Source organism: Galleria mellonella, unplaced genomic scaffold (genome assembly GCF_026898425.1).
Source record: "Galleria mellonella isolate WM207_F2 unplaced genomic scaffold, CSIRO_AGI_GalMel_v1 utg36, whole genome shotgun sequence".
NCBI classification, from domain to species: domain Eukaryota; kingdom Metazoa; phylum Arthropoda; class Insecta; order Lepidoptera; family Pyralidae; genus Galleria; species Galleria mellonella.
In genome coordinates, this window is record NW_026442086.1 from 6,077,482 (window position 1) to 6,102,645 (window position 25,164).

Genomic DNA, 25,164 nt, shown 5'->3' on the forward strand with positions numbered 1-25,164 from the left:
TTTTAGTTCGATATCTACTTGTTTTGTATTATCTAAAATTTTAACTTAGTTCTCTTAGTTAGGAAAATGTAATATTCTGAAATAAAGATATTATCACTTTTAGGTGCATCAACAAAAGGAGGTCCAAAGACTCCTGTCAAGCCTTCAGCACAGAAGGGCGCTGCGAAAACAGCGCCTCCTAAACAGGCGGCAGCGGCGGCTGCGGTCAAAACTCCACAGGGGAAGAAGAAGAAGGGTCACAAACATCAGCAGTATGAACTCATTGTCACCATAAATTTGGTAAGATTTCTCGTAAAAAAAACAGTAGTTTTAGAGAAAATTTATTTGAAAAAATCTATTAGTATAAAGATAAGAAAAATCATGATTTGGGAGTCTATGTATATATCAATACTATGGAATGATATACATATACGGAATGATATATATATATATGTATATATTTATTTATTTATTTTTATGTATATTTGGATTTATATTATTTATTTGTATAGATCAATAATGATAATGATGTGATCATCATCATTAAATGGGTGTTTATACAGAAAAACAATATGGCAGAGCAACGTTTGCCGGGTCAGCTAGTTTCTTATCATTAGTGTTTATGTGTTATTAAGTGGTGCAATAAAGTTAATTCACGAACTTACTAGGAATCAATCACGATGGTATCCCGGGGGTGGATTATACCAACTCTAGGTCCACCATACTTTGCGCCATCGTGATTAATTTTGTTTTACGATAGGCTAATTGACTTGTTTTCATCCTCAGCCATCGTGTCTCACTGGCGCCTTGCCAGCACATACTGATAGCATTATCATTCCATTTTCACCCATAAAAAAAACATACTTTGTGGCGATTGATTCAAATTTATGATCGTCACTAAGTTACGACGCATAATCGCTAGAAAATATCTCCAGACAATAAATTTAGCTTATAAAGGAAATTTTAAAAGAAAAAAGTTAAAAGGAAAGTAGCAATGCACACCAGTATTGGAATCACCAATGAAAGTACTCCAACCTAAACCATTACCCTTAATCCTGGATTTTCCTTGTTCAGAACGTCATCAAATAAGAATTGCTCATCTTTTACATTTTAATCAAATCTAATAGAAATATCTTTACAAGGCGGCTGAGGCGCGCTCGTTTTATAAAATCGGATACAGTAACAAAGTACCTCGTAAAACAAAACCGGCTTAGGGAAAAGTCCTCGTCGGTGTACGTTTGTATCTCTTTCTAACACATTTAACGTTATATTCCCATCTCGTTTTGACACATCAATCCTTATAGCTATTTGGAAAAGCGTAATCTGTCCATTGATTGGATTATCGAACAACTACTTCAAAGGAGCACCGTTTGATTCCACTGATCTCTTACTTTTCACGTGTAATTCAATTTATGTGCTCCGATTTGATTTTGTTTGGTAAACATTATTCTGTACTGCATACTAATTGAAAAGCCGATAATTATATTTGTCAGTAGTTGTTTACTTTGTACATAATTGGATGAGAAAATCGACTACAATGATAGTTACCTACTGGTGTTACAAATGCGAAAGTTAGTATAGATTGATGTTTGCAATTCTTTCACGCAAAAACTACTGTACAGATTCGAATGAAATTTGTTATACGGTTGAGTTATATCCTAAATTAGAGTATATAATATAGATTTACGTGAGAAAGCCACGGGATAAAGCCAGTAATAAATACAAGGTGAATTCCCAAAATATCGACTATTAAATCTATCAAACTATTTTTTCAAGTCTTTAATGGTTATTATTTATTTTTCATCCATAATTGTTCAATTATCTCTTGAATCAACAAATTCGGCTCTAACTATGTACTACTTTAAAGTTAATATCTATTTAACACATGTCGTAACATATGTATCATTGTGTTAATATCTATAATATTATTCAGTATGATATTCGGTCGGTTCAAAGGCGACCCATGAGAAAAGTCGACCATCCCAAGCTTGCAAGTGGTATGTGGAAGGCGAGACGTTGCCTCCTTATTCTACCGCTTGTGTTCTGAGATTGTGTTCTGAGAAATTGTTTAAATGGATGCCCACAGCCTTTTATCATCGCACCGTTCACCATCGACAGGGATTTCATCCTTACACGCTTGCAACTGAATGGTCACGTACAGTGCGGTTTCAAGGGAATTTCCTCCCGCGAATACTTCTGAGTATGAGTCCCTGCAGAAGTTTTTTCTAGAGTTTACAGTAAGGGGGTTTTTAAAAAGGGTTATTAAGGTTTCTTCAGGACCGGCAACGCGTACATGACACTCCTAGTGCTCCAGTCATCCATAGAGTACAATAACCGTTCACCATCAGACGGGCTGTATGCTTGACTGCCACCTTCGTGGTATAAAAGAGAGGGATTACCAGAGGGAGACTTTGTACAAAAGTCGATTGCTTGGGTACCTCTGTCCCATTCGTGTTTCAACCGTGAAGCAGTTGTGTTTGCATGGCTGTGTTTCGGTTTGAAGGGTGGGATATGGCGTGAATTTACTGGGTACAGAGGAATAACACCTGAGTCCTCAGGAATGGCAACGCATGGGGGTATCATGGGCGAAACAGTATACTCTGTTATGTCCATGGTACTGCTCATGTCTATAGGCGACGGTTACCACTTTCCATCAGGTGGGCCGTCAGCTTGTTTGCCATTCTAAGTTCTATAAAAAAAAAAAAAAAAAAAAAAAAAAAAAAAAATAGATATTTATTATTATGTCAATTTATATTAATAGATTTTTTTTGTATAATGTTTTTAACTAATGGTTAGTTAATAGACAATGTCATATGGCATTAAGCTCGCCATTTGTATAAATGGGGGTATCATGGGCGAAACAGTGTACTCTGTTATGCCCATGGTACTGATCATGTCTATAGGCGATGGTTACCACTTTCCATCAGGTGGGTCGTCAGCTTGTTTGCCATTCTAAGTTGTATAAAAAAAAAGAATTTATTGTGCGATAAAGAATAAATAAAACTAAATTAACATTTTTTTTAGAACTAACTTTTAGTTAAATGTATTAGACATGCCTTCAACTTTAAAGATTAACTTTGGATCTTGTATTTGCTAATTGGCGAATGTAGAAATTAACATAAAGCTCGAACTCTCTTCGATTCACTTCGACTTTCACGTATTTAGTTGGACGAGTTCTACAGAGGGAGACTTTGTACAAAAGTCGATTGCTTGGGTACCTCTGTCACATTCGTATTTCAACCGTGAAGCAGCTGTGTTTGCATGGCTGTGGTTCGGTTTGAAGGGTGGGATATGGCGTGAATTTACTGGGTACAGAGGAATAACACCTGATTCCTCAGGAATGGCAACGCATGGAAGGTATCGTGGGCGAAACAGTATACTCTGTTATGTCCACGGTACTGCTCATGTCTATAGGCAACGATTACCACTTTCCATCAGGTGGACCGTCAGCTTGTTTGCCATTCTAAGTTGTATATAAAAAAAAAAATATTTTCAGCGACATCCAATAGAAGATATTAAGTATGTGTAAACGTTATTCCTTTACCTTTTTTCTTCTTTCTAAGATAAAATAATATCTCTATAATTTGTGACAGAAAGAAAAATAAAAACACAAGTTAATAAGAGCAGTTAACTGTCCGCTGCTGAATATAGGTTTCCCCTTTGGGAGATTTCACCAGTAGTTGCCAGGCAGATTAGCAACTGCAGTCAGGTTTTGGTATTGTTTTAAGAGGGACGTTACCTTCGTTCCGTCGACCATTAATTTTCCTTAGTCCATTCTATGTCACAGGGCTAAGAAAGTAGAGTAGTAAGAAGAGATTTTTTTTATTAATGATAAAATAAAATCCAAATAATAATAGAGGATTCTATGTCTGTATGTTTCGTAATTCTATTACGCGATTTAAGGCGATTACGTTGAATCACGTCAAAATTAAATTGGACAATTTTTTTTTATGGGTAAAAATGGTATGGTAACCCCGCCTGCGCTAAGGGGATACGCTGGCGGAGCACCAGTGAAGGGTGATAGATGAGAATGAAAACAGGCCAGTTAGCCCATCATGATGAATTTATCAGGAATTAACCATGATAGTTTCCAGAGAGAACCTCGAGGAGGTCCACCTGGTTGGGTATATTGCTAGCTAATAGGATTCTCAGTCTCCATTACTAACAATCCCTTTCCCCCCTAACCAAGAGATTAATTTGGACTATCATCAATGCAATCAAGAGGGTTTATTCCCGTATTGATTACATATTAATTATGTGGAGATTGCATCTTTCTTTTGCCTTAGTGGTTTAAAAAAATCTGCTTGTTGCGAAGTCTAATTGTAGACACGATATTCCACGTTCTAAATTCGAATATTTTTAATCTAATGTCTAAGAAAGAGGTTTAATGCATAAAATATATTTTATCCTAATTAATGCGGGTAAAATCATGGAATACTAATTAGTTTTATTATTTTGGAATGAGTAACAAATGCAGTATACAATAAAAAAATATAAACTTGAAAAAGTAGTAAAAAATATTATTTTATTTGAAAAAGGCTAACATTTAACACGCGAAAACTTAATAAACATAATTAATTACAGCTGCATTAGTTAAAAATGTGAGTTCTTTTAACAGGTAGTTGGATTAAGTTTTATAATTGCTGTTGTGGTACGCAGTAGGCTCTACGTATGTTGTTATCGTGACGACCTTGGTGGTGTGACGGTATAATATACTGCCTCGCCTTCCGATAGTTAAAGATACTTCGTGCACCCCGAAAAAATAATATTATACTATTAAATTCTCATTGTAATTTTTTATGTTTTTGGTGCAACAAATAAACATTTCAACACTACGTCTCTTATTCATAACTAGCTGTTGCCCGCGATTTCGTCCGCGTATCTGTCGTTTTTTTTTTGTAAAATAAATAGCCTATGTCCTTCCTCACAGTTCAGTGGTTTTGATGTAACAAACACATTTCCCTTCACTGCTCTGCTCCTATTGATCGTAGCGTGATGAAAAGTATACTATAACCTGCCCAGGAGTATGAAGAATAATTGTACCAAGTTTCGTTAAAATCCGTCGAATAGTTTTTGTTTCTATAACGAACATACACAGAGACAGACAGACAGACAAAAATTTTACTGATTGCATTTTTGGCATCAGCATCGATCACTAATCATCCCCTGATAGTTATTTTGTAAATATATTTCATGTACAGAATTGACCTCTCTACAGATTTATTATAAGTATAGAAAACCTACAAATCAATTTTAACTATTGCACTCTTCTGTTACTTTCTTTCAAATTAGGAATTTAACTCTATAGAAAGAGACAAAACAGACAAAAGAGAATACTCTCATAAATCTATGTTAACAATAGTTAAAAAAGATTTATGAGAGATATGATGTTTTTATGTTATTCATGAAAACGTAATTTTTGGGATGGAAAAGTACATAGGCTATTATTTTTTATCCCTGTTATCGAACATATCCCGGTAACGCGAACGAAGTCGCAGGTAAAAGCTTGTTATTCATAAAAAGATAATAAACTGATATATCTAAATGTGGTATTTAATTAAAAATTAACCCTCCTTTGCATGATTTTTTTATTGGTGAAATAAATCAAGGTGATATAATTCATGTTCAAAATTAAAGGAAAAATGCAATCATTTTTTTTGCAATGGACATTAAAAAGGTATCCAGACACGATCAACTTAAAGTGAACTTGTTCTTTTTTATAATTTTTGAGCATTCCATAATATGATGGAAATTTCCATCATTATGCAAAGAAGGGTTAAAGTTAGTACAATTATAATTCTATTACCTTTTTCAAGAAAAAGTTGAAATTACATTTTCTTTCACTCGAGTCATAATTTTAATTATTCATTTTTTTAATTACACTGTCAAATCTTAAAATCATTGAACTAAATTTCTAATGTAGATAGTATATTAATTTATTTTAACATTTTATTGTATTATATTTATTTATAGTATATGTATTTATGTAATATTTTATTATATATCTTAATATTTTATTTAACTGTATATTTGTTTATGTATTCTAAATATTAATAGTTGTAGCACTTTAGCTGCCCGCTAACGACATGCTTTCTAACTAGATTGGGTTGACTGGAAGAGATCTCTGTCAGAAATAAGTTCACCCTTGCTCACAACATTTATAAATGCATTAACAATGTAATTTACAAGTGCAATAAATAATATATATAAATAATGCCCATTCAAAAGTATGTAACATTCCTTATGTTCAGTAGTGGACATGATTGATATAATGATAATGATTCTGAGTAAATCATTCACACTTATTGCAAACTCATTATGAATATTATCCACTGGATAAATTCGTTAGGTACTTTTTCCTAATGAGCCAGGCTTAATTACATTGATCATTAGTATAAAATAAAGCTGTAGATTGTACCCGAGGAGTGGCAATCGATACCCTGATTTATACTGTAGGCTAAAGTGACTATAAAAATACGTTCTCGTAAAATTCGTAGTTTTCGTAAAAAGACTCGTTGTGTACTTAGGCAAGTGCTAGGTATTGGCAAGTTTTTTTTTTATATCACTGAAGTGGCAAATAAGCATACAGCCCACCTGATGGTAAGTGGTTACCGTAACCTATGAATACCAAAGGTTTTACGCGCGCGTTGCCGACCCTAAAGAAACCTCTTTACCCCTCTTTTAAAGAACCCCATGCTATAGTTTTTTGAGAAAACCTCGGCAGGGAGATCATTTCATAACCTGAGTGTTCGTGGGAGGAAACATCTCTGAACCCGCGTTGTACGCAACCATTTAGGCTATAGGATATGAGGATGAACTCCCTGTCGATGGTGAGCCATACGATGGTAGAAAGTGACCGTGGGCATCATATGGAACAATTCCTCTGAGCATAATCCGTTATACAAGCGGTAGAACACTCAGAGTGGGGCAAAATCTCTCCTAAGACTTAAGGGTTCCATACCGCTTGTAAGCTGGGATTATCAACAATTCTCATAGCTCATCGTTGCACCGAATCGAAGGGTTCAAGCTGGTATTGCCATTTTAAGTCCCATAAAAAATATTAATTAAAAAATACATTAGGTTTTAAATTCTACATGCCTAATGATGGCGAAATGTTAAACTATTGTTAACATGTTGAACAACAACAACAGTGGAAGAGTTTCCAATAAATATAGTGTAGTATAAAAGGCTATCTTATTGCTAAACAATCTCTTCCAGACAAGACCTTTGGATAGAAATAATTAAGAATAATATTATACTTTTTTGTTCAGTTGTGTAAATAAAAATTACTATAAAATTGCATTTTAATATCTCTACAGACCTTAAAGCTACTATTAAAAAAAATAATGACATGCCAGAAGTGTATTGATTCGTTGGAAACAAGGAAAGGCAGTGATAAACGTCTATGTAATTACGGCCCAACCGAGATTTATAAGCACATTGCCGACACAATATATACGTCACAATAAAACCAGAGACTAATGTTCTTTTTACGTGAATTATAGTGGTAGTCTATGATTATGATTGAGGAATACTTAATCTAGAATTTACGGTTCTCTTTAAGGTATCTAAAGTGTATATGTATGTGTGTATTTGTACGATTAAATATAATGTAATTAATTTAATTGCGTCTGTTTAAAAATTGTCACAATATTGTACACTGCTGTATCCGCTGACATTGGTGCTCCTTTCCACTTTGGGTTTGCTGGAAGAAAACTATAGAGTTAAGCTCGCCTTTGTACTTTCGATTACCTCTGTCTTATTCTTATAATTAGTGTGTACAATAAAGAATAAAATAAATAAAAAGTTCATAATTTATGGTATTCATTAAATTGTTCTTCATTTAAATATTGTAAAAATCTGGCTCTGTCGTGTATTAAATTTTTTATATATAAACATGGCTAGATATACTATTATTTTTATAGTAAATACTGAATATTTGCCAACCGATACGACATTATAAACTCCAAGAAAAGAGCATATTCCTTTTTAAAAGGTCGGCAGTACACCTGCAATGCCTCTCGTGTTGCGGATAATCATAGGCAGCGGTAGTCACTTACCATCAGGTAGGCCACATGCTCGTTTCCCCCTGTGTTATAAAAAAACCCTACTTATTTTATCAAAATATTATACTATTTTATGTTACATGTGCAAAAAGTTTGAAACTAACTTTTTTAATATTACCAAATCACTACGTTATTGTACTTACTATAGTTTAGTAATAAATTAATTCGGTTATCCATTCATGTAAGTAGCAGACTTTGTATCAAAATAGGTAATAAAAGTAATACATTTACCCGATTAGTATTTTTCCGGCAAGCATCTATGCTTTTATGATTGTGTTTTGGTTGGAAAAATCAGACCCCTTATAGCATCGCTTCGTTGTCCAACCGTCCGTCTGTCCGTCCATCTGTCAAGACCCTTTTTTCTTAGGAACGCATGGAGGTATCAAGTTTAAATTAATGTCATATACCTTGGTCTGCAATCTCTTAAAGCTGTGAAAAAATCAAGCTTCTAAATCGACGAAATCAAAAGATACGATCGTTTATGTTTCATTTATATCACATATTTTGACATTCGCAAAGGGAATCAAAACATTCCAGACAAATTATCTTTTTGAAGACTAGGCAGCATGGTCTCCGACCTTAGCCTGTTCCAAACGGAACAAACGTACTAAAAAAAAAAAAAAAAGGGAATCAAAACTTATAGGGTACTCCTCGTTGACTGCTCTGTACACGACCATATAATCTAGAGTCCTTTTCATCGAAGAAGTCCCGCGGTGATTTTTGGAACTAAATTTGACAGGTCGGCCATGTTGTCTTTCGTCGATGTTATCAAGTTCGTTTGTTGTGGTAGATTTTTGTGAATTTTTAACTAGCTTAGTGCATTTTAAAAATTGTTTACAAAGCAAAAGTTGTAAAGGACTTGAAAAGGACTCTATATAGTTTGTAAGGATAAATTCTAAGTAATTTTAACACGTAAAAGGTACTATTGGAGTTTTAATGTAATATATATGGTACTGTTCATAGAAGAAAGAAATAATTTTAATTCAGGTAAACGTAAATTTAATAATTTTTGATAGTTTTTTTTTTTTTTATTGACTCTATCACTCATTCTAAATGTAATTTCAATTGAATAAAACAGTTGAAAAACTCAACTGTTACTTTTTTTTTATTAATATTGATGTCTACAGACGACGGTAATCGCTTTTATAAGATGGACCGTGAACTTTTTATGGTATTAAAAAAAAAATAAAGTGACAAATTTGTAAATCCCACTAGTCTTAAATAGTTACAAAACATACAGTCATCAATTGTTCGCTACAATTAATTAAATATGTAACCATGTTTAAAGATAATAAAGAATCTGAATACACTACCAAAGATTAATGATTTAGCTCGTTAAAAACAATGCGCATGATTTAAAACTTAACGGTCAACAATCATATTGTTAAACACCGCCATTGACTCCTCGAAATAGTTTTACGACTAGTAGGTACCAGAAAATTCTACAGTTTTGCCAGAGTTAGCGCTGTGTCATTACTATTTACTCTAGGAAACATTTATATCTTCATATCCTTGGATGTCGGCCGCGTAATGTTCTCTCATTGTTTTTGCTGTAGCGTTATTACTAGAACTATATTTAGGAAAAGCTAAATGGTCTCTAGCGTTGTCTAAGAAAATATTCCTAGGCTGAATGTTCGACTGCCTTAGTCTCACAATATAGTGAGTCAAATGAAATATAGTATGATTTAGGAATTACATTAATTTCAATGGACAGTTATAAGTAGTTCAAGGTTTAGTACTAGTTTTTATTCGAGATGAAAGCTAAATATTATACACAAGTAGCTAATTCCGCGACTTCGTCTGCGTGATAGTTGAAATTTACTAAATTCGATGTTAAATATTTATTTATGATTAGATACTAGGCAGTTTATTATTTGTAAATTAATATAGAAATTTTATTAAAATATCATAATCATATTCTAAAAAGCGTAAATATTATGGGTTTAAATGTTACCCGTTTCTAAATTTTTTATCACACAATAATTATTAAAATATGATTTTTAATTTTTAATAATATTTCTAAATTAACTTATACCCGTGACTTCGTCTGCGTGATTGGAATATTCTCATTAACCAGGATAAATAGTAGCCTATGTTTTTCTCCATATGAAATAAAGTATACCAAATTGCATAACTCTTGGTTAAGACAGTAAAGCTATGTAATAATAATAATAGCTATGTTAGAATTTAATCACCATTATACTTTTTAACTTTTGTACACCCTGCAAAATATTGAATATACGAATACAATATAAAAAAACGACACGTCATTCCACGCTCTAGCTTATCTCTATATGGCCAATTCCATTTGTCCATATCAACGTTTTCCCACTAATAATGGTAATAGTAGAATTTTATTCTACCTATCTCCACTGGTAGAGATAAAAGAAAATTCATTTGCACCTTGAATGCAAACAGCGTTTTAAAGCAATATTAATCTGTCATAAAATCGCTCAGAATATGCAATGGGTTAGTTTTACCGCATTTGAATTGTATTAAGTGATTAGATGAACTTTACACCATTTATCATCGAATTTAAAAGTTAAAAATGGATGAATGGGATGGAATGGCTTCCTCTAACTGGACTTCTAAGGGAAAGAACTCGGAAATGTATATATTTTTATTGTTTTTATTATATCACTATTTTAGTACTTTTGCATGTATATATTATACATAAAGGAAATAGACTATTTCCTTTTTAATTTGTTTATCGTTTTCATCTAATTTGTAGGTATCACTTTAATAATGTTAAAATGGTTAATAATAATAACGTAGACAGAACAAAATGTATTGGTTAACAGTAAATAGACTTTTACAAATACATTTTTTTAATATGTCAAATTTAAATCGTCTTTATTCAAATAAACTTATCTACAAGTTCCCTTAAATCATCATCATTTATGACATTATCTTAAGAACTTTGGGCGAAGTGACGTTTCGGTGGCACTAAAATTACCTTATCGAAAAAATTATGAACCTTCGTTTTCATGCCACAGTTCACGAGCTTACGATAGACAGGCTCATTTTCTGGTCTGCTGGTTTCTTTAATAATTTCATGTTTATAATCGATGCTCTAATGGTAATTTACCTAAACTTTGAATATGTTTAATAAAGCATATTATTTTTTAAAAGGCCGGCAGCACATCTACAATTCTTAAGGTGTTGCGTGTGCTCATAGGCAGTGGTAGTCACTTACCATCAAGTAAGCCGCATACTCCTTTACCGCTATGTTATATATCATTTATATTAATATATAAATGATATAGTAAACAAGCATGCGGCTGTATATATACATATATCTGTGCCTCTAGTGAGAAAGGTATAACTCAAGTTATAGCCTTTTTCTTTTTTAGGCTACTTTAAATAAGCAAATTTTTCTCTTTCGAATGGTATAAGAATCGTAACGATATCTTTAAAAGCAATAGAGATAGTATACATGTAAAAGGCTACAATTAACAAAATATTTGTGGTAAAAAAGTCATAATTAGAAATAAAACTACAATATTTTACAAAAATAGTGCCGAAAAATGACAAGATACTTAGAACCATCCTTTAAATATGAATTTATTTTTGTGTAAATATTTTTGTGAAAATAATAACTATTTTCACATGATAATTTTAATATTTTTGTTAAGTGTGATTAGGTATAATAGAATTATTTTTAAAACTATAGGTTTTACACAAAAACCGACAATTTCATAAGAAAGAAGAGAAAAAATTACTATAAATGCAATCATTGACTTGTTCAATTAGCAAATAATAAAAGCAGCAGAATTTTTTTTCTTTATTTAAAATAGTTTTTTGGCTCTCCTGAAAAGTGGCCATTTTGAATTGAACCCTTTCTCACTAGAGGCACAGATATATAAATCGAATAGTATAATGCATTAATGAAAGACATTAATATATACGTGTTTTCATGACATTCTATTTTTTTTTTTATTAGTATTTTCAGTCGTTAATGACGCAATGCTAAATATTGAGCTCTCCGATAGATTACCATAAGAAACAATCTTAAGCTATTTGTATTGTAAAACGATGCATGTCTTAGAAATAATATATTGAGATCTTCAGAAAAAATATGTCTATAAAAATACAAATATAAAAAAAGGTCGACTGGCCAAATTACTAGCAATCAGTATCCACTGACTTCCTGCAATATATTCGAGGTGAATTCCTTTTTCATACTAAAACTAAGCAATATTGCATACAGATGGTTACATAGATTTCATACAAACGTTTTTTTATTCGAAGCAACGCGTACTTGAATTACTTGATTATAGCTACTGCGCTGTTGACAAAGACAAACAGATATTTGAATAGTAAACAATTAGGAATATATATATATATATATATATATATATATATATATATATATATATATATATATATATATATATATATATATATATATATATATATATATATATATATATATATATATATTTATATATATAAGGAAGAGAATATGATATAATACATAGAAGAAATATAACGTTATTACTCATATACACGTATAATCTATATACTACATCCAAACATTATTTTATTTTTAAAAGGTAATAATGGAATAGTAACTTCGCCCGCACTATCTGTATACGTTGACGAGACATTCATGAGGGATGATGAAAGTGAGAATAAAAGCAGGTCAGTTAGTTCTTCGTGATAAATTCAGAAGAATTAACCAAGATAGTTTCCAAAGGGAACTGTGTGCAAATGGGCCTGATAGAGTATATTGTTTAGGTATATTGCTAGCAATAGGGCAGATCCTTATTACTAATAATCCCTTTCCCCCAACCTCTTTTACCTACCTCTTCGCTAAAATTTGACGACACGCCTTGGTAAAAGCAACACAGTATCAAAATATTGAAAGCAATGAAAATTATATTTATTATAATTATTATTCTATTGTATATCTATTACTATTATTAATTATCATTTAATCCATCTTTACGCTCTGTCCCAAATACAGAATTATTATTATACAAATACAAAATTCTTAGAAAGAGAACGGCAGTACTATTCTTAATCTATGACTGAATGAATGAACGTTGTTGATGTGTCCATAATTTTCCCGCCGAAACGATCTCGTTCCAAATGATACGTATGCGCGTGCCAAGATGAATATTTACTTCCTTTACAATGATGTCATGTTATTTTCACTACTTGTAAATGTGCAATTATTAAATTTCTTAAGTTACTAATAAAGCAAGTAAAATACAGTAAAGAGTTACTTGAATTTATTTGGATTTATCAGTATAATTTTGTTGGATATCATTCTTAATTCAAATATGAAGAAAATAATTAATGTGGATTAATTAGATACAAATGATTTTATTAAACATAAACCATTTGTATATATTAATTAAGTTAATACGAAATTACTAAAAATAATAAAAAATGTAATTTAATATATATATCTTATTTATTAGACAAAAATCTGAATTAATTTTGGCACCATTGTAGAACAGTCCTTATAGTATCTATAACACGCAAAAATAATTTAAATATAGAAATCCAGTTTTGAATTGACAATGTCGCGACGCGACGTGTATATCAGTGATTGAGTAACGTTCCATTTTTAAATAGTACAGAAATAATTTGCTGTCTGATTTTATAAAGCGAGAAAGTGTATTTTTTTTTTCTTAAATTTTATCTGTAGCCTCACAATCAGTGAGTTACAACTTTTTTGTCGACGATACAAGAAAGCAAAAGGATCTAATGATAAAGTTTTGTGCCGGTATAGAAAAGTTTTTACCAACAAAAGTTCTGAGTGATAACAAATTGTTTTTGTTATAAACGGAGTCGCTATGTGTTTTTTGTGAGTTTATAAGAAAAATATTAGGAAAATGCCCAAAACTGTGCCTACGGACGATATTTATAATAAAGAGTATAAAAGACTAAGGAGAATTACTAGTGATTTATCTGTACGCCTAGTTTCTGTATGTTTACTTTTCTATATATTTTTTTAAATATTATGATTCTATGTAACGTGTAAATAAAAATATCTTTCTTTTTTTATTGTTTTCAGTCAGAGTATGGCCTTACGGAAGAACAAGTTGCAGGTATGTTTTCTTATATTCTACTTCAAGTATTTAATAAATTAAACTCTTATGTAACTAATACCTTATACTTAAATTAATACTTGCAATAATTAAGTAAATATAAATGCCTACATAAATTAAATACCTATAGCAGGTACTTTAATATTTTGTTATTTTTCACTGAAAAATTATTAGACATTAACTATTGCCCGCTACTTTGAACAATAAGACTCTTCATATTATTTTATTTTAAATATTTCCCAAATACAAACATACGATGTTTGTGCAGTCAAAATTTTATTATATTATTAAAATAAAAGTTTAGCACTTATAAGTACTAAACTTATATATTAAATTATTTGAACATTCTTCGAGTTTTGATGCTGGCCGCATACCTAATATTCCAATTTTTTTTTTATTATTGTAATTGCAGAATTCAAAGAAGCATTTATGCTATTCGACAAAGATGAAGATGGCACGATCACGATGGCGGAACTTGGCGTCGTGATGCGTTCGCTAGGACAAAGACCTTCAGGTGAGTATTTATTTATATAAGAATCTGTAGTAAAAAATATAATTTATTAATTATATTATTATAAACATGAAATTGAATTTGTACCTAATAATCATAAAATATTATTTAAATTATTATAAAAAAACAAAAAATATAACTCTATGGTTTGTCTCACATGAATTTGTATTGAAAGTATCTACTCTATTTATCAAACTAGGATGAAATGCTTATAAACGATCTATTTGTGCCAATATTTAATTTAAATCCATTCAGTTGTTTATGTGTGATTGAATAATAAATATCCAAACTGAGATAGTAAAATAGAATGTTTCGAATTATTGAAGAAACTGCAGTAAGACTTAAATCATAGTCCTTACTAATAATATGAATGTAAAATTGAAGTTGTTTGTTTACTTATTTATTTATTACGTTTCTTTAAGAATTCGGTGTACCCATACCTTAGATTATATAGATCGAGCATCGAGTATCAAAACATTTGATTGGTTGATTTATTTGAATTTCTTCATATATCGAAATACATTATTTCGAAGTATTCTTAACTCAAGGATCAATGGACGTTTTTATAATTTATAATAAAACGACACGACACGATATCGTACGATTTTACTGTTACGACATAATAGTGGAGCAAAATATATGCAATTTTACGTAGAGAAATTATATTCGAGAGCATATTAATTTATAAATATAATTATAATCTGAAATTTTTTAACGCAAATATAGTTATAAAACGGTATTCAGGGGAGAGGATTTGTTAGTAATGAGGACACTACTCATTGCTAACAAAATAAATGTATTTTGATAAGGGAATGGGGGGGGGGGGGCAGTGTGGAGGTCGACTTGACCACATAGCTCCCTAGAAGACCATCGTAATTAATTCCTAGCAAATTCGTCACTATGTGTCAACTGACCTGACTTCATCCTGATCTATGATGATAGATCACTCACTGGTACCCCGCCAACTTACACTAATAGCGCTGGCGGGATTCTATTATATTTTCACTTTATTAAAATAAATAATAATCAAAATTCTACACTCTATGCATTTATTATCTTTATTTGCTTTAAAAAATAAATATAAACAGTGTTTCATGCCAAAAATTTTAGTTGAACGACGAAAACAAATTATATAAATAGAAACAGTGCTCTGTTTGTTTGTCAGGCACCTGTCTTCGATAAAGAGCGCCACGTGCGTTGTACTTTAAAGATTTAAAGTTTTTAAACACTTGCTATATCTGTACGGTTTAGATCATTGTCTCTAAATAGTGTCTCTGTACTAACGTTTGTCCATATTTTTTTTATTATTCTTATATGTTGGAGTGGGGATACTAGAATGAACTGTTGTTAAATAATAAGTGGGAGAAATGTATATTACGACCTGATAGGTTGACAGATAGGTTCTGGAGTGACGACCGCGTACATACAAACGCAGTGTAAGACGACTAAATACTAAGATAATGATGATGATGATACAAAGTTTTCTAGTCTAAATCATAGCAGACAGAAAGTAATCATTTATAATGCTTCTCGATTACTTAAATCCATATCTGAGAATAGACTTGAAATATGTTTGTTCGTGTAACACATTTACACATTCGTACTTGAAACAAAAGAAAAAAGGCTATAAAAAGAAAAAAAAAACAATGATACAGTCGAATTTATCCTTTGAAGGGATTTCTTTTAGTTAACTTTGAGAATCCTAAAAGAGAAATTATCTATAGTGTTTGCATATAAATCGTAACATACGAGTACATAATGCATAAGTAATACGACATGTGTTCCTTACGAAAAGGCGCTTCGAAATAGCATTTTTTTATACACAATTGGAAATAGCAAACAAGCTGATAACTCAGTAGTATCATAATTAATATAGTAGTAACGTAGTACCCTTCATGCAGGAGGAAAGGAACTTTTAGTAATGGGGACTAGCAGCCTCATTGCTAGCAATACGAGTATATTGCTAGCAATGGAACCAGCAACTAGCCTGACAGAATTTTCAGATCGGCCTCCACGCGATTCCCCCTGGGTATAGTATTATATTATCTGTGCCCCTGGAAACCATCGTGGTTAATTCTTTTTGTTTTTTTTTTCATGATGAGCTAACTGATCTGTCTTCACCCTCACCAATCATCTATGACTGGTAATTCTTAAATTCGTGACGATGAACCTGCTGTTTTCATCTCTCACTGGTGACCCCGCCAGCGTATACCGATAGTGTAGGCGGGTTCGCCATTCATTATTTTAGTAAATGTAAAATATTCTTTAAAAACAGAGTAATAAGGTTTCTTCAAGGTTGGCAATACTTACGTGACACCCCTAGTGGGACAGTCGTTGATAGGCTACAGTGGCCATTTACCATCAAACGGGCTTACTTGTCACCTTCATGGTATAAATAAAAATGTAAAATACTAGAACGACTCTACTGATTTGTACACATTTATTTTGATAAATAACTTCGAATTTAATTAATCTTTACATTCTACTGCTTCATTTATTAATATATAATTAAACCCGTGATTTATTAGCGCGCAGTCGAAATTAACACTTCGCTGAATATTAATATTACTGCTGTTATTGATTACAAGATTGACATATTATATATATATATATATATATATATATATATATATATATATATATATATTTTTTTTTTTTTTTTTTTTTTATACAACTTAGAATGGCAAACAAGCTGACGGCCCACCTGATGGAAAGTGGTAACCGTCGCCTATAGACATGAGCAGTACCATGGACATAACAGAGTATTCTGTTTCGCCCATGAAACCCCCATGCGTTGCCATTCCTGAGGACTCAGGTGTTATTCCTCTGTACCCAGTAAATTCACGCCATATCCCACCCTTCAAACCGAAACACAGCCATGCAAACACAACTGCTTCACGGTTGAAACACGAATGGGACAGAGGTACCCAAGCAATCGACTTTTGTACAAATATATATATATATATATATATATATATATATATATATATATATATATATATATATATATATATATATATATATATATATAATGACAGGATTCTAAAATAATTAATACATAAATTCATTTCATTATGATTTAAACTTATACATTTTTTTTTTTAATAAAAGCGTATTAATATTAATTATAGCATAATGTATTGGCTGTGTGGTCCCGCCATAGAATAAGCCACCCCTTCGTAAGAGACGACTAAGGGAGGGCGAGGGATGGGTAAAAGCGTCCCTCTTAATACACCTCCAAAGCCCAATGGCGGTTGCCAATCCGCCTGCCAAGCGTAACAATTATTGGCAAAACCCCCCAAGGGGGAGTTAAAGGCTGATATGATGATGATGATAACATAATATTCATGTTTATTCTTACTAATATTATTAATTTAAAAGTGAGTTTGTTTGTTACCTTATATCGCTTTAACAGCGAAGCCAAACACTATCAGATTTGGTATATTTTTTATCCCAGTATGTAAATTTGGAATATATTTACATACCGGGTCACATGGACGAAGTCGTAGGCAAAAACTAGTCTATACAAATATTATAAAGAGGTAAAGTTTGTGAGTTTGAATGTTCGGGGTAATCTCCAGTACTACTGATTCCATATTCAAAATTCTTTCACTGTTAGAAAGGTATATTATCCCCGAATTATATAGACTACTTTTTATTTTGTTTTTTTTTTGTATTTTTCATAATTAATCACAATAAATGTAATCAAAGTCGGCAAACATTCTATAAAATGGCGTGCGCTGCCTAAACGGTTTGAAATAAAGGAATAAAATGTATAGCAAATATATTTAATACTTTTATCTTTACAGAAAAATCCACGAAACCATTTATCTAAGTTTAATATCTCAAGCAAAAAGATGATTTTTATGTTAAAAGTAAAATAAATTGTATAAACCGTTCAAATTTAATAAAAATTTAGAGAATATTAATGCAATACTTTACGTGCTAAAATATCAGCTTTACTAAAATGTGTTGAACAGTTTTAAAAGTTACAGAAGCAAATATTGTACTCGTGCGAAGTCAGGGCATGTTATCAGTATTATATAAAGTCGTGAACACTAATTTGTTTGATTTTAATATTTGTTAATATTAAAATATTATTTAAATTATTAAAAAAAAAAAACAAAAGAATGTATGTCTATGGTTTTTCTTGTATGAATTTGTATTGAAAGTACCTACTCTATTTTTTAACCACCTTCTCTATTTGTAACAAGATTTCATTTTAAGTGTGATTGAGTAATAAATATCCAAACTAGAATAGTAAAATAGAATAGTTTGGAATTATTGAATAAAAAAAATTCATAATAAAAAATAATATAGTCCATCGATAGAACCCAGTTCTTCCTTCTACTCTTCGTTTATTAACTAAGTTATCCAGCCTTATTGGAATTAATTATTCTACGTTTGTAAACTAAAAACCCCTGATTTCAAAAAGTAGGCACCGGCGAGATTCGAACTCACGATCTCCTGTTTACTAGACAGGCGCTTTAACCAACTAAGCCACGGCGCCGACGGTGCCGCCATTTGAAATTTGCCGACACTATACGAATACATTGTTACAAATAGTGATGTAACAACTTTATTTATCGTGTTCTTGATAAAATAAAATACATCTAGAAAACTTGTTATTTATATTTAATAAACGATAAATTTAAACTCACAACCGATGGAAAGAAAGGTTCTTAAGTAACGATCCCGTACAGGCAAATGCAGAGTAGGACGACCTCGCACTAGATCCAGTCACGATCTCAAATGCATTTTAGGGGGTCAGTGCAGGCAGGTGACTCGGAATCGTTCCTTATGGCAATCTATAGGGGCGACTTATATCCAGCACACCAACACGGATGATATGATGATAATATATTTATTTATTTAAACTTCAATGTGCAATTATATAAGTAAGTGTACATATGCCGGACTTAACACCTAATGGCGTTCTCTACTAGTTAACCATGAGGCAAGCAGAAAATTAAGCTGGCAGTATATATAATAAAATTCTAATTTATCCTTCTATCTATCAATCTATACGAATCCGGGGCGAATCGTTAGTATTCAATAAATTTATCTTTAAAGTTGGTTGAAATGAAAGAAGCAATTGCATTTGTACCCATTTGAATTTTTGTTGTATTTTGTTAAGAGAGAGACTGGCTGAAAACCAGCGCTGTGTAGCTGTACACATTGCGCTGGGACACTCACAGCATCAGCTGAGCCAGTTCCTTTTGCCTCATATGAGACACTTCTTATATATGTATTTTCTTTTATAATTGTATTTTTCTGACAATAAATATTTTCTATTCTATTATTATTATATATATATATATTTAAGCGACTTCATAAAAAGAAGATTCTTAATCCCATCAATCTATTGGGTAGGTCTATGGGTAGCAATGGAAAATATGATATTGGTATAGAGAAGAACCTTAGATTATATAGATAGAGTGTTAAGAGATATATGCTTCGCTATAAACAGATTAACCTTTTGGTACGTGAATAGTTTTTTAATGAATGATAATAAAATGGTTACCGAATTGGCACTAGGAAGGAATAGGTGATGGTGAAAAATATGATATATTAGCAAATATTATTTATTTTTGCGAATAAAAAACTTGTGTCTATGGTTTTGAATAAAAAAAAAAACAGTCGTTGTTTTAATCTAAAAAAGAAATATGTGCCAGCTATTGACTAATTAAATTTTGATCTCTTGTGGATACACGAAGCTCTATCTGCGAGTATATAATCTAAGAAGAGAACATAGAAAGTCAAAAGTACAACTAGTAGACAAAATAAAAAGTATCAAATCATAGCATCCAAAAAATTATATCGAAAAATACCAATCATAATTGGATTACGTGGTCCACAATGAATTATTTATTAGGAATCGCTACGCGGGAATATCTGTTTGAATACGGAATGAATAAATGAATACAACGGTAGACATTTCAATTTGCGGCTCTGGATGGATGGGATTTCATGAATTTTTACATATGAACAACAACCAACCTAAATTGAACCACCCTCTGTACAAGGCGTCGCAAAAAAAGAGAAACACACGGAAAATTAGATGAAAATGTAGTGTAATAGTAGTACTTGTATCGTACGATAGATATATCATATACTTGATCATAGATCATAGACGAAAAGGTAACTTTTCGTATTCCTTAATGCCAGTAACAAATTTTCTATGGTTACAGAAGTATTGTGAAATTTATAAAAAAAATTAAACACACGGTATTAACTTATTCCCGGTATTTTTAATATCTACAAGTATAAAAAAATACTATTATACTTTTTTTAATGATACAATAAGGTGGATTTCGTTTTGTAATTAAAAAATCCCGACTTATTCCACTAATCTTATTTCAAAATTAATGGAACATAAAGATCTGTTACGAAATATTTCATGAGTACATTTAATTTAAAATTTGAATTTAGAACGAATTCTCGTAAGTACATTCTGGTGCGCAAAAAGCTTTTTTTAATCGTAACAAAAAATAATACGCGATCGACACGAGGATAAGCTCTATCATGATAAAAGAATAGAGTAAACCAAATGGAGGTCGACCTGATAGGATTTTCTTTATGGGTGAAAATGGAATGGTAACTTCGCTCGCGCTATCGGTATATGCTGGCGAAGCACCAGTGAGAGATGATAGGTGCGGATATAAGCAGGTCCGTTGATCCGTCATGATGAATTGGGCGAGAATTAAGCATGATGATTTTCTGGAAGATCCATGTAGAGGTCGACCTAATGAGCATATTGCTAGCAATGGGCCAGACAGAGAATTAGACACTAATTCCATTACTAACAATTGGTTTTCCTCCTGTACGGTCATGATTGGGTATTGATTATCCCGGGCATTACTGGGCAATCATCTGCGTTATCGTCTCCGATGTCATTTGCCGGATATATGGCAGTGCAATGGGTAGGCAGATGGTTATCTTCTCAATTAATGGTCAATCGCTCTGCAGGGAAATCTGAAATGTCGGCATTATGAGCTTATCTACCGAACAATTGGAGCATAATCCTTAATAATATTATAAATATAAAAGTGAATTAGTTAAAAAAATACTATAAAATTTGATATACTTTATGAGATAGAGTAGGATATAGGTCACTTTTTATCACGGTCAGTGAATACTGAAACTTGGTCACGCAAACGAAGTCGCGGGTAAAATATTACATTTAGATATATACATATTGTAATATTTTTCATATGTCTACAATTATTTTACACACAATAACAAGTAGACATGTATGTTATCAACATCATCATATCAGCCATTAATTCCCCCTTGGGGGGTTTTGCCAATAGTTGCCACACTTGGCAGATGGATTGGCAGCCGCCATTAGGCTTTAGTGATGTTTTAAGAGAGACGCTGCTGCCCGTCCCTCGCCCTCACTAGTCGATTCTTACGACATCCACGGGAAAGGAAGGGTGGCCTATTCTATGCCGGGACCACACGGAAATGTGTTATGTATTTTATATATTTATTTATGTAATATATACTATTGAAAGTACTGAGATGTATGTAAGGTCTACATATGCTTATTTGCATATGTTTTATTAATATGAGCGTCTTATTTTCTTTTTTCCTCAACCCTAAGGTTATTTGAAAGAGATTGCTTTAAGGAAGCGATAAAACCGCCTTTTGTACTTCATAAGTGTAATATACCATATGTCTTTTTTCGTATTTTTTTACAGTGGTACAATAAAGAATAAATAAAGAAATAAACGGAGTTATTATAATGATGAAAACGATAAAATGCTACTACGTGCTGTTACTTGAATTTATAGCAATAATATAATACTTACGTAGCGACATTGTAATAAAAAAGGGTCTACACATGACAGTTGGTTACATCAAAACCAGATAGCTGTTGTAATGTATTGCCCACAGAGTATTGTGTAAACAAATTATACTCTATACAGTTATCCTTCATTTTGTTATGTAATAAAATAACTATGTATACAAGATATCCAGAACGATATTCAAAGATATTCAAAGACTGTAAAGAAATGGTATTGTATATTTATTTATGTATTTCATTTATTCTTTATTAATCACATTACAAAAAAAAAGTTTAATGCGGATAGTGAACTGAATGCTATTTATTAATGCATTCTCTCCCAATCAGCCTTTGGACAAACAGAAATGTAAATATGTGCTAAAAATATTGAAAATTGTTGTAAATAAACAGTTACAGACTCACAAATTATATAACATTTTTACGCTTTTTAGTTCTATTTTTTTTTTTGTTATTATTGTATACCTGTATATTTTTATTTTGTATTTTAAATATCTATAAGTATACTCATGTTTTGTTTTTACAAATTAAATAATTTCCTAACTTAGACGATGTAAATAGCATAAGTTATAAATACATTTTTCGATTGTTATTTTCAGTTCGAAGTTTATTGTTCAATCACAATTTTGAATGGAATTTGGTATAAATTATTATACTTTTAATTAGAAGACGAAAGGATATTTAATTTTGAATGTCGACTTTCATATTGTAGATATAAATAACCCGAAGTTTACACTCCAACCTAATCTTTCCATAAAAACAATCTTTTTTTTATGGCAACAATTTGGTTGATTTTATTTACGAAGGTGGCAACCAAGCCTATGGATACCTGTAAAACTAGGGGTGTCACTTGCACTTTGCCGACCCTGAGGAAACCTTAATATACCCACTTTGAAGAACCCCATACTGTAGTCTCTAGGGTAAATCTCGGCAAGGAGTTTATTTCACAGCCAGAAAGAGAAAAATCGTTAAATTTAAAATAATTTGTTAGATTTATTTTTAATAGTTTCTTATCTATCATATATAAACAAATAAATTAATCCTACAATATGCGAGCTACATTATCCAAATTTTACAAGTTGACCATAACGTTCCTAATTATTGTTTGCTAACATTAATTATTGTTTTTTTTATAACAGAGACTGAATTGCGGGATATGGTGAAAGAAGTGGACCAGGATGGCAACGGCACCATAGAGTTCAACGAGTTTCTCCAAATGATGTCCAAAAAAATGCGTGGAACTGATGGAGAAGATGAGCTTAGAGAGGCATTCAGGTGAGCATTATGATGGTACATAATTTTGCTTAATATAATTCTTTAACTGTTATCCCTGAGTATCTAACATCATGAATGATTGTTTCACTCCACTAATAAACTAGCCGATAAAATCTCTCTTTTTTTTTTAATAATACTTAGAAGAGCAAACTGGCTAAAGGAAAGTGGTGGGCATGTACAACCATATATATTGTGATTCTCTCTACTTGCTCCCAAAGTCTTCTTCCTTTTTCCTCGATCTTTTCCTCCATACTATAAACAGCAGTTACTACTAACAAATGCAAACATAAGGAGGCTTGACGTCAGGCAAGCAGCTGGTCGTAAAATTTAAAGCCAAATCTTTAGGTAATATGGGTAAAAACATATTACGTCGATCCCAAAATGTATATAATTGGGATAAGAATAGAAAGATGATGATGATAATAAAAGTGACTGTGTTGCCATTTTACCATTCCTGAGAACTATGATGTTATATCTTCGTACCCTGTATTTTTACTACCATATTCCATCCTTCAAACCGAAATACAGCTATGCAAACACAAGTGCTTTACGATAGAAACAAGTGCGAGGCAGAGGTAGTACTACTACTTTGTACAAAAGTCGATTGCTTGGGTACCTCTGCCCCATTCGTGTTTCTACCGTGAAGCAGTTGTGTTTGCATGGCTGTGTTTCGGTTTGAAGGATGGGATATGGCGTGAATTTATAGGGTACAGAGGAAGAACATACGAGTCCTCAGGAATAGCAACGCATGGGGAGTATCATGGACGAAACAGTATACTCTGTTATGTCCATGGTGCTGCTCATGTCTATAGGCGACGGTTACCACTTTCCATCAGGTGGGCCGTCAGCTTGTTTGCCATTCTATGCTATATAAAAAAAAGGTACCACAGCAGATGATTTTTGTAACAAATCTCCCTTTGGTAAAAAAAGTTAAGGAGGTTTCTTACAGCTCACTGCAACGAACCACTATGAACCTATATTTATAGCTTCCTGTATCGTTGGAATCTATTGGAGAACCATTCTAAAAATACTGCTACGTTTGCCTTCTAACTACCTAATCCTTGAATCGTACAATGGCCTTTTATTGCTGATGGGCAAAAACATTTTCCGATTATTCCCTCAAATGAATAAAAGGATAATACAAAACCGACTTGGAAGCAATTATGACTTACTATGGTCGTCTACCTGACGATAATTTTTATGATTGAATGTTACTTTTATTATACAAAAGAAAATATCTCTCTTCATACCACATACGGCTATTATTTTCAGGGTATTCGACAAGAACAACGATGGTCTAATCTCTTCGGACGAGCTGCGCCACGTGATGACCAACCTCGGTGAGCGGCTCAGTGAAGAAGAAGTAGATGACATGATCCGCGAGGCTGACCTTAATGGTGATGGCATGGTCAACTACGATGGTCAGTATCTTTTGTGTAAAACAATTTAAATACCTAAACGTGT

General features: G+C 32.0%; 1 protein-coding gene and 1 non-coding gene across 6 annotated transcripts in view; one reads left to right on the forward strand and one right to left on the reverse strand.

The window, feature by feature from the left end:
- The window catches only part of LOC113509494 (calmodulin-A-like), a 175,573-nt gene that overhangs the window by 142,802 nt on the left and 7,607 nt on the right, over nucleotides 1-25,164 (forward strand). For 2 of the 5 annotated variants that reach the window (XM_052897329.1, XM_052897331.1), the window contains 5 exons: nucleotides 104-279; nucleotides 14,074-14,107; nucleotides 14,520-14,621; nucleotides 23,565-23,700; nucleotides 24,973-25,121. In XM_052897329.1, coding sequence (XP_052753289.1) covers nucleotides 104-279; nucleotides 14,074-14,107; nucleotides 14,520-14,621; nucleotides 23,565-23,700; nucleotides 24,973-25,121 — 597 coding nt within the window. Of the gene's footprint in view, nucleotides 1-103; nucleotides 280-13,577; nucleotides 13,985-14,073; nucleotides 14,108-14,519; nucleotides 14,622-23,564; nucleotides 23,701-24,972; nucleotides 25,122-25,164 lie in introns of those variants that run through there. The other 3 variants (XM_052897330.1, XM_052897332.1, XM_031910376.2) reach the window with 2 other exon arrangements.
- Nucleotides 19,055-19,128, reverse strand: Trnat-agu (transfer RNA threonine (anticodon AGU)). The gene has a single exon. It is a non-coding gene; the product is annotated as a tRNA-Thr (tRNA).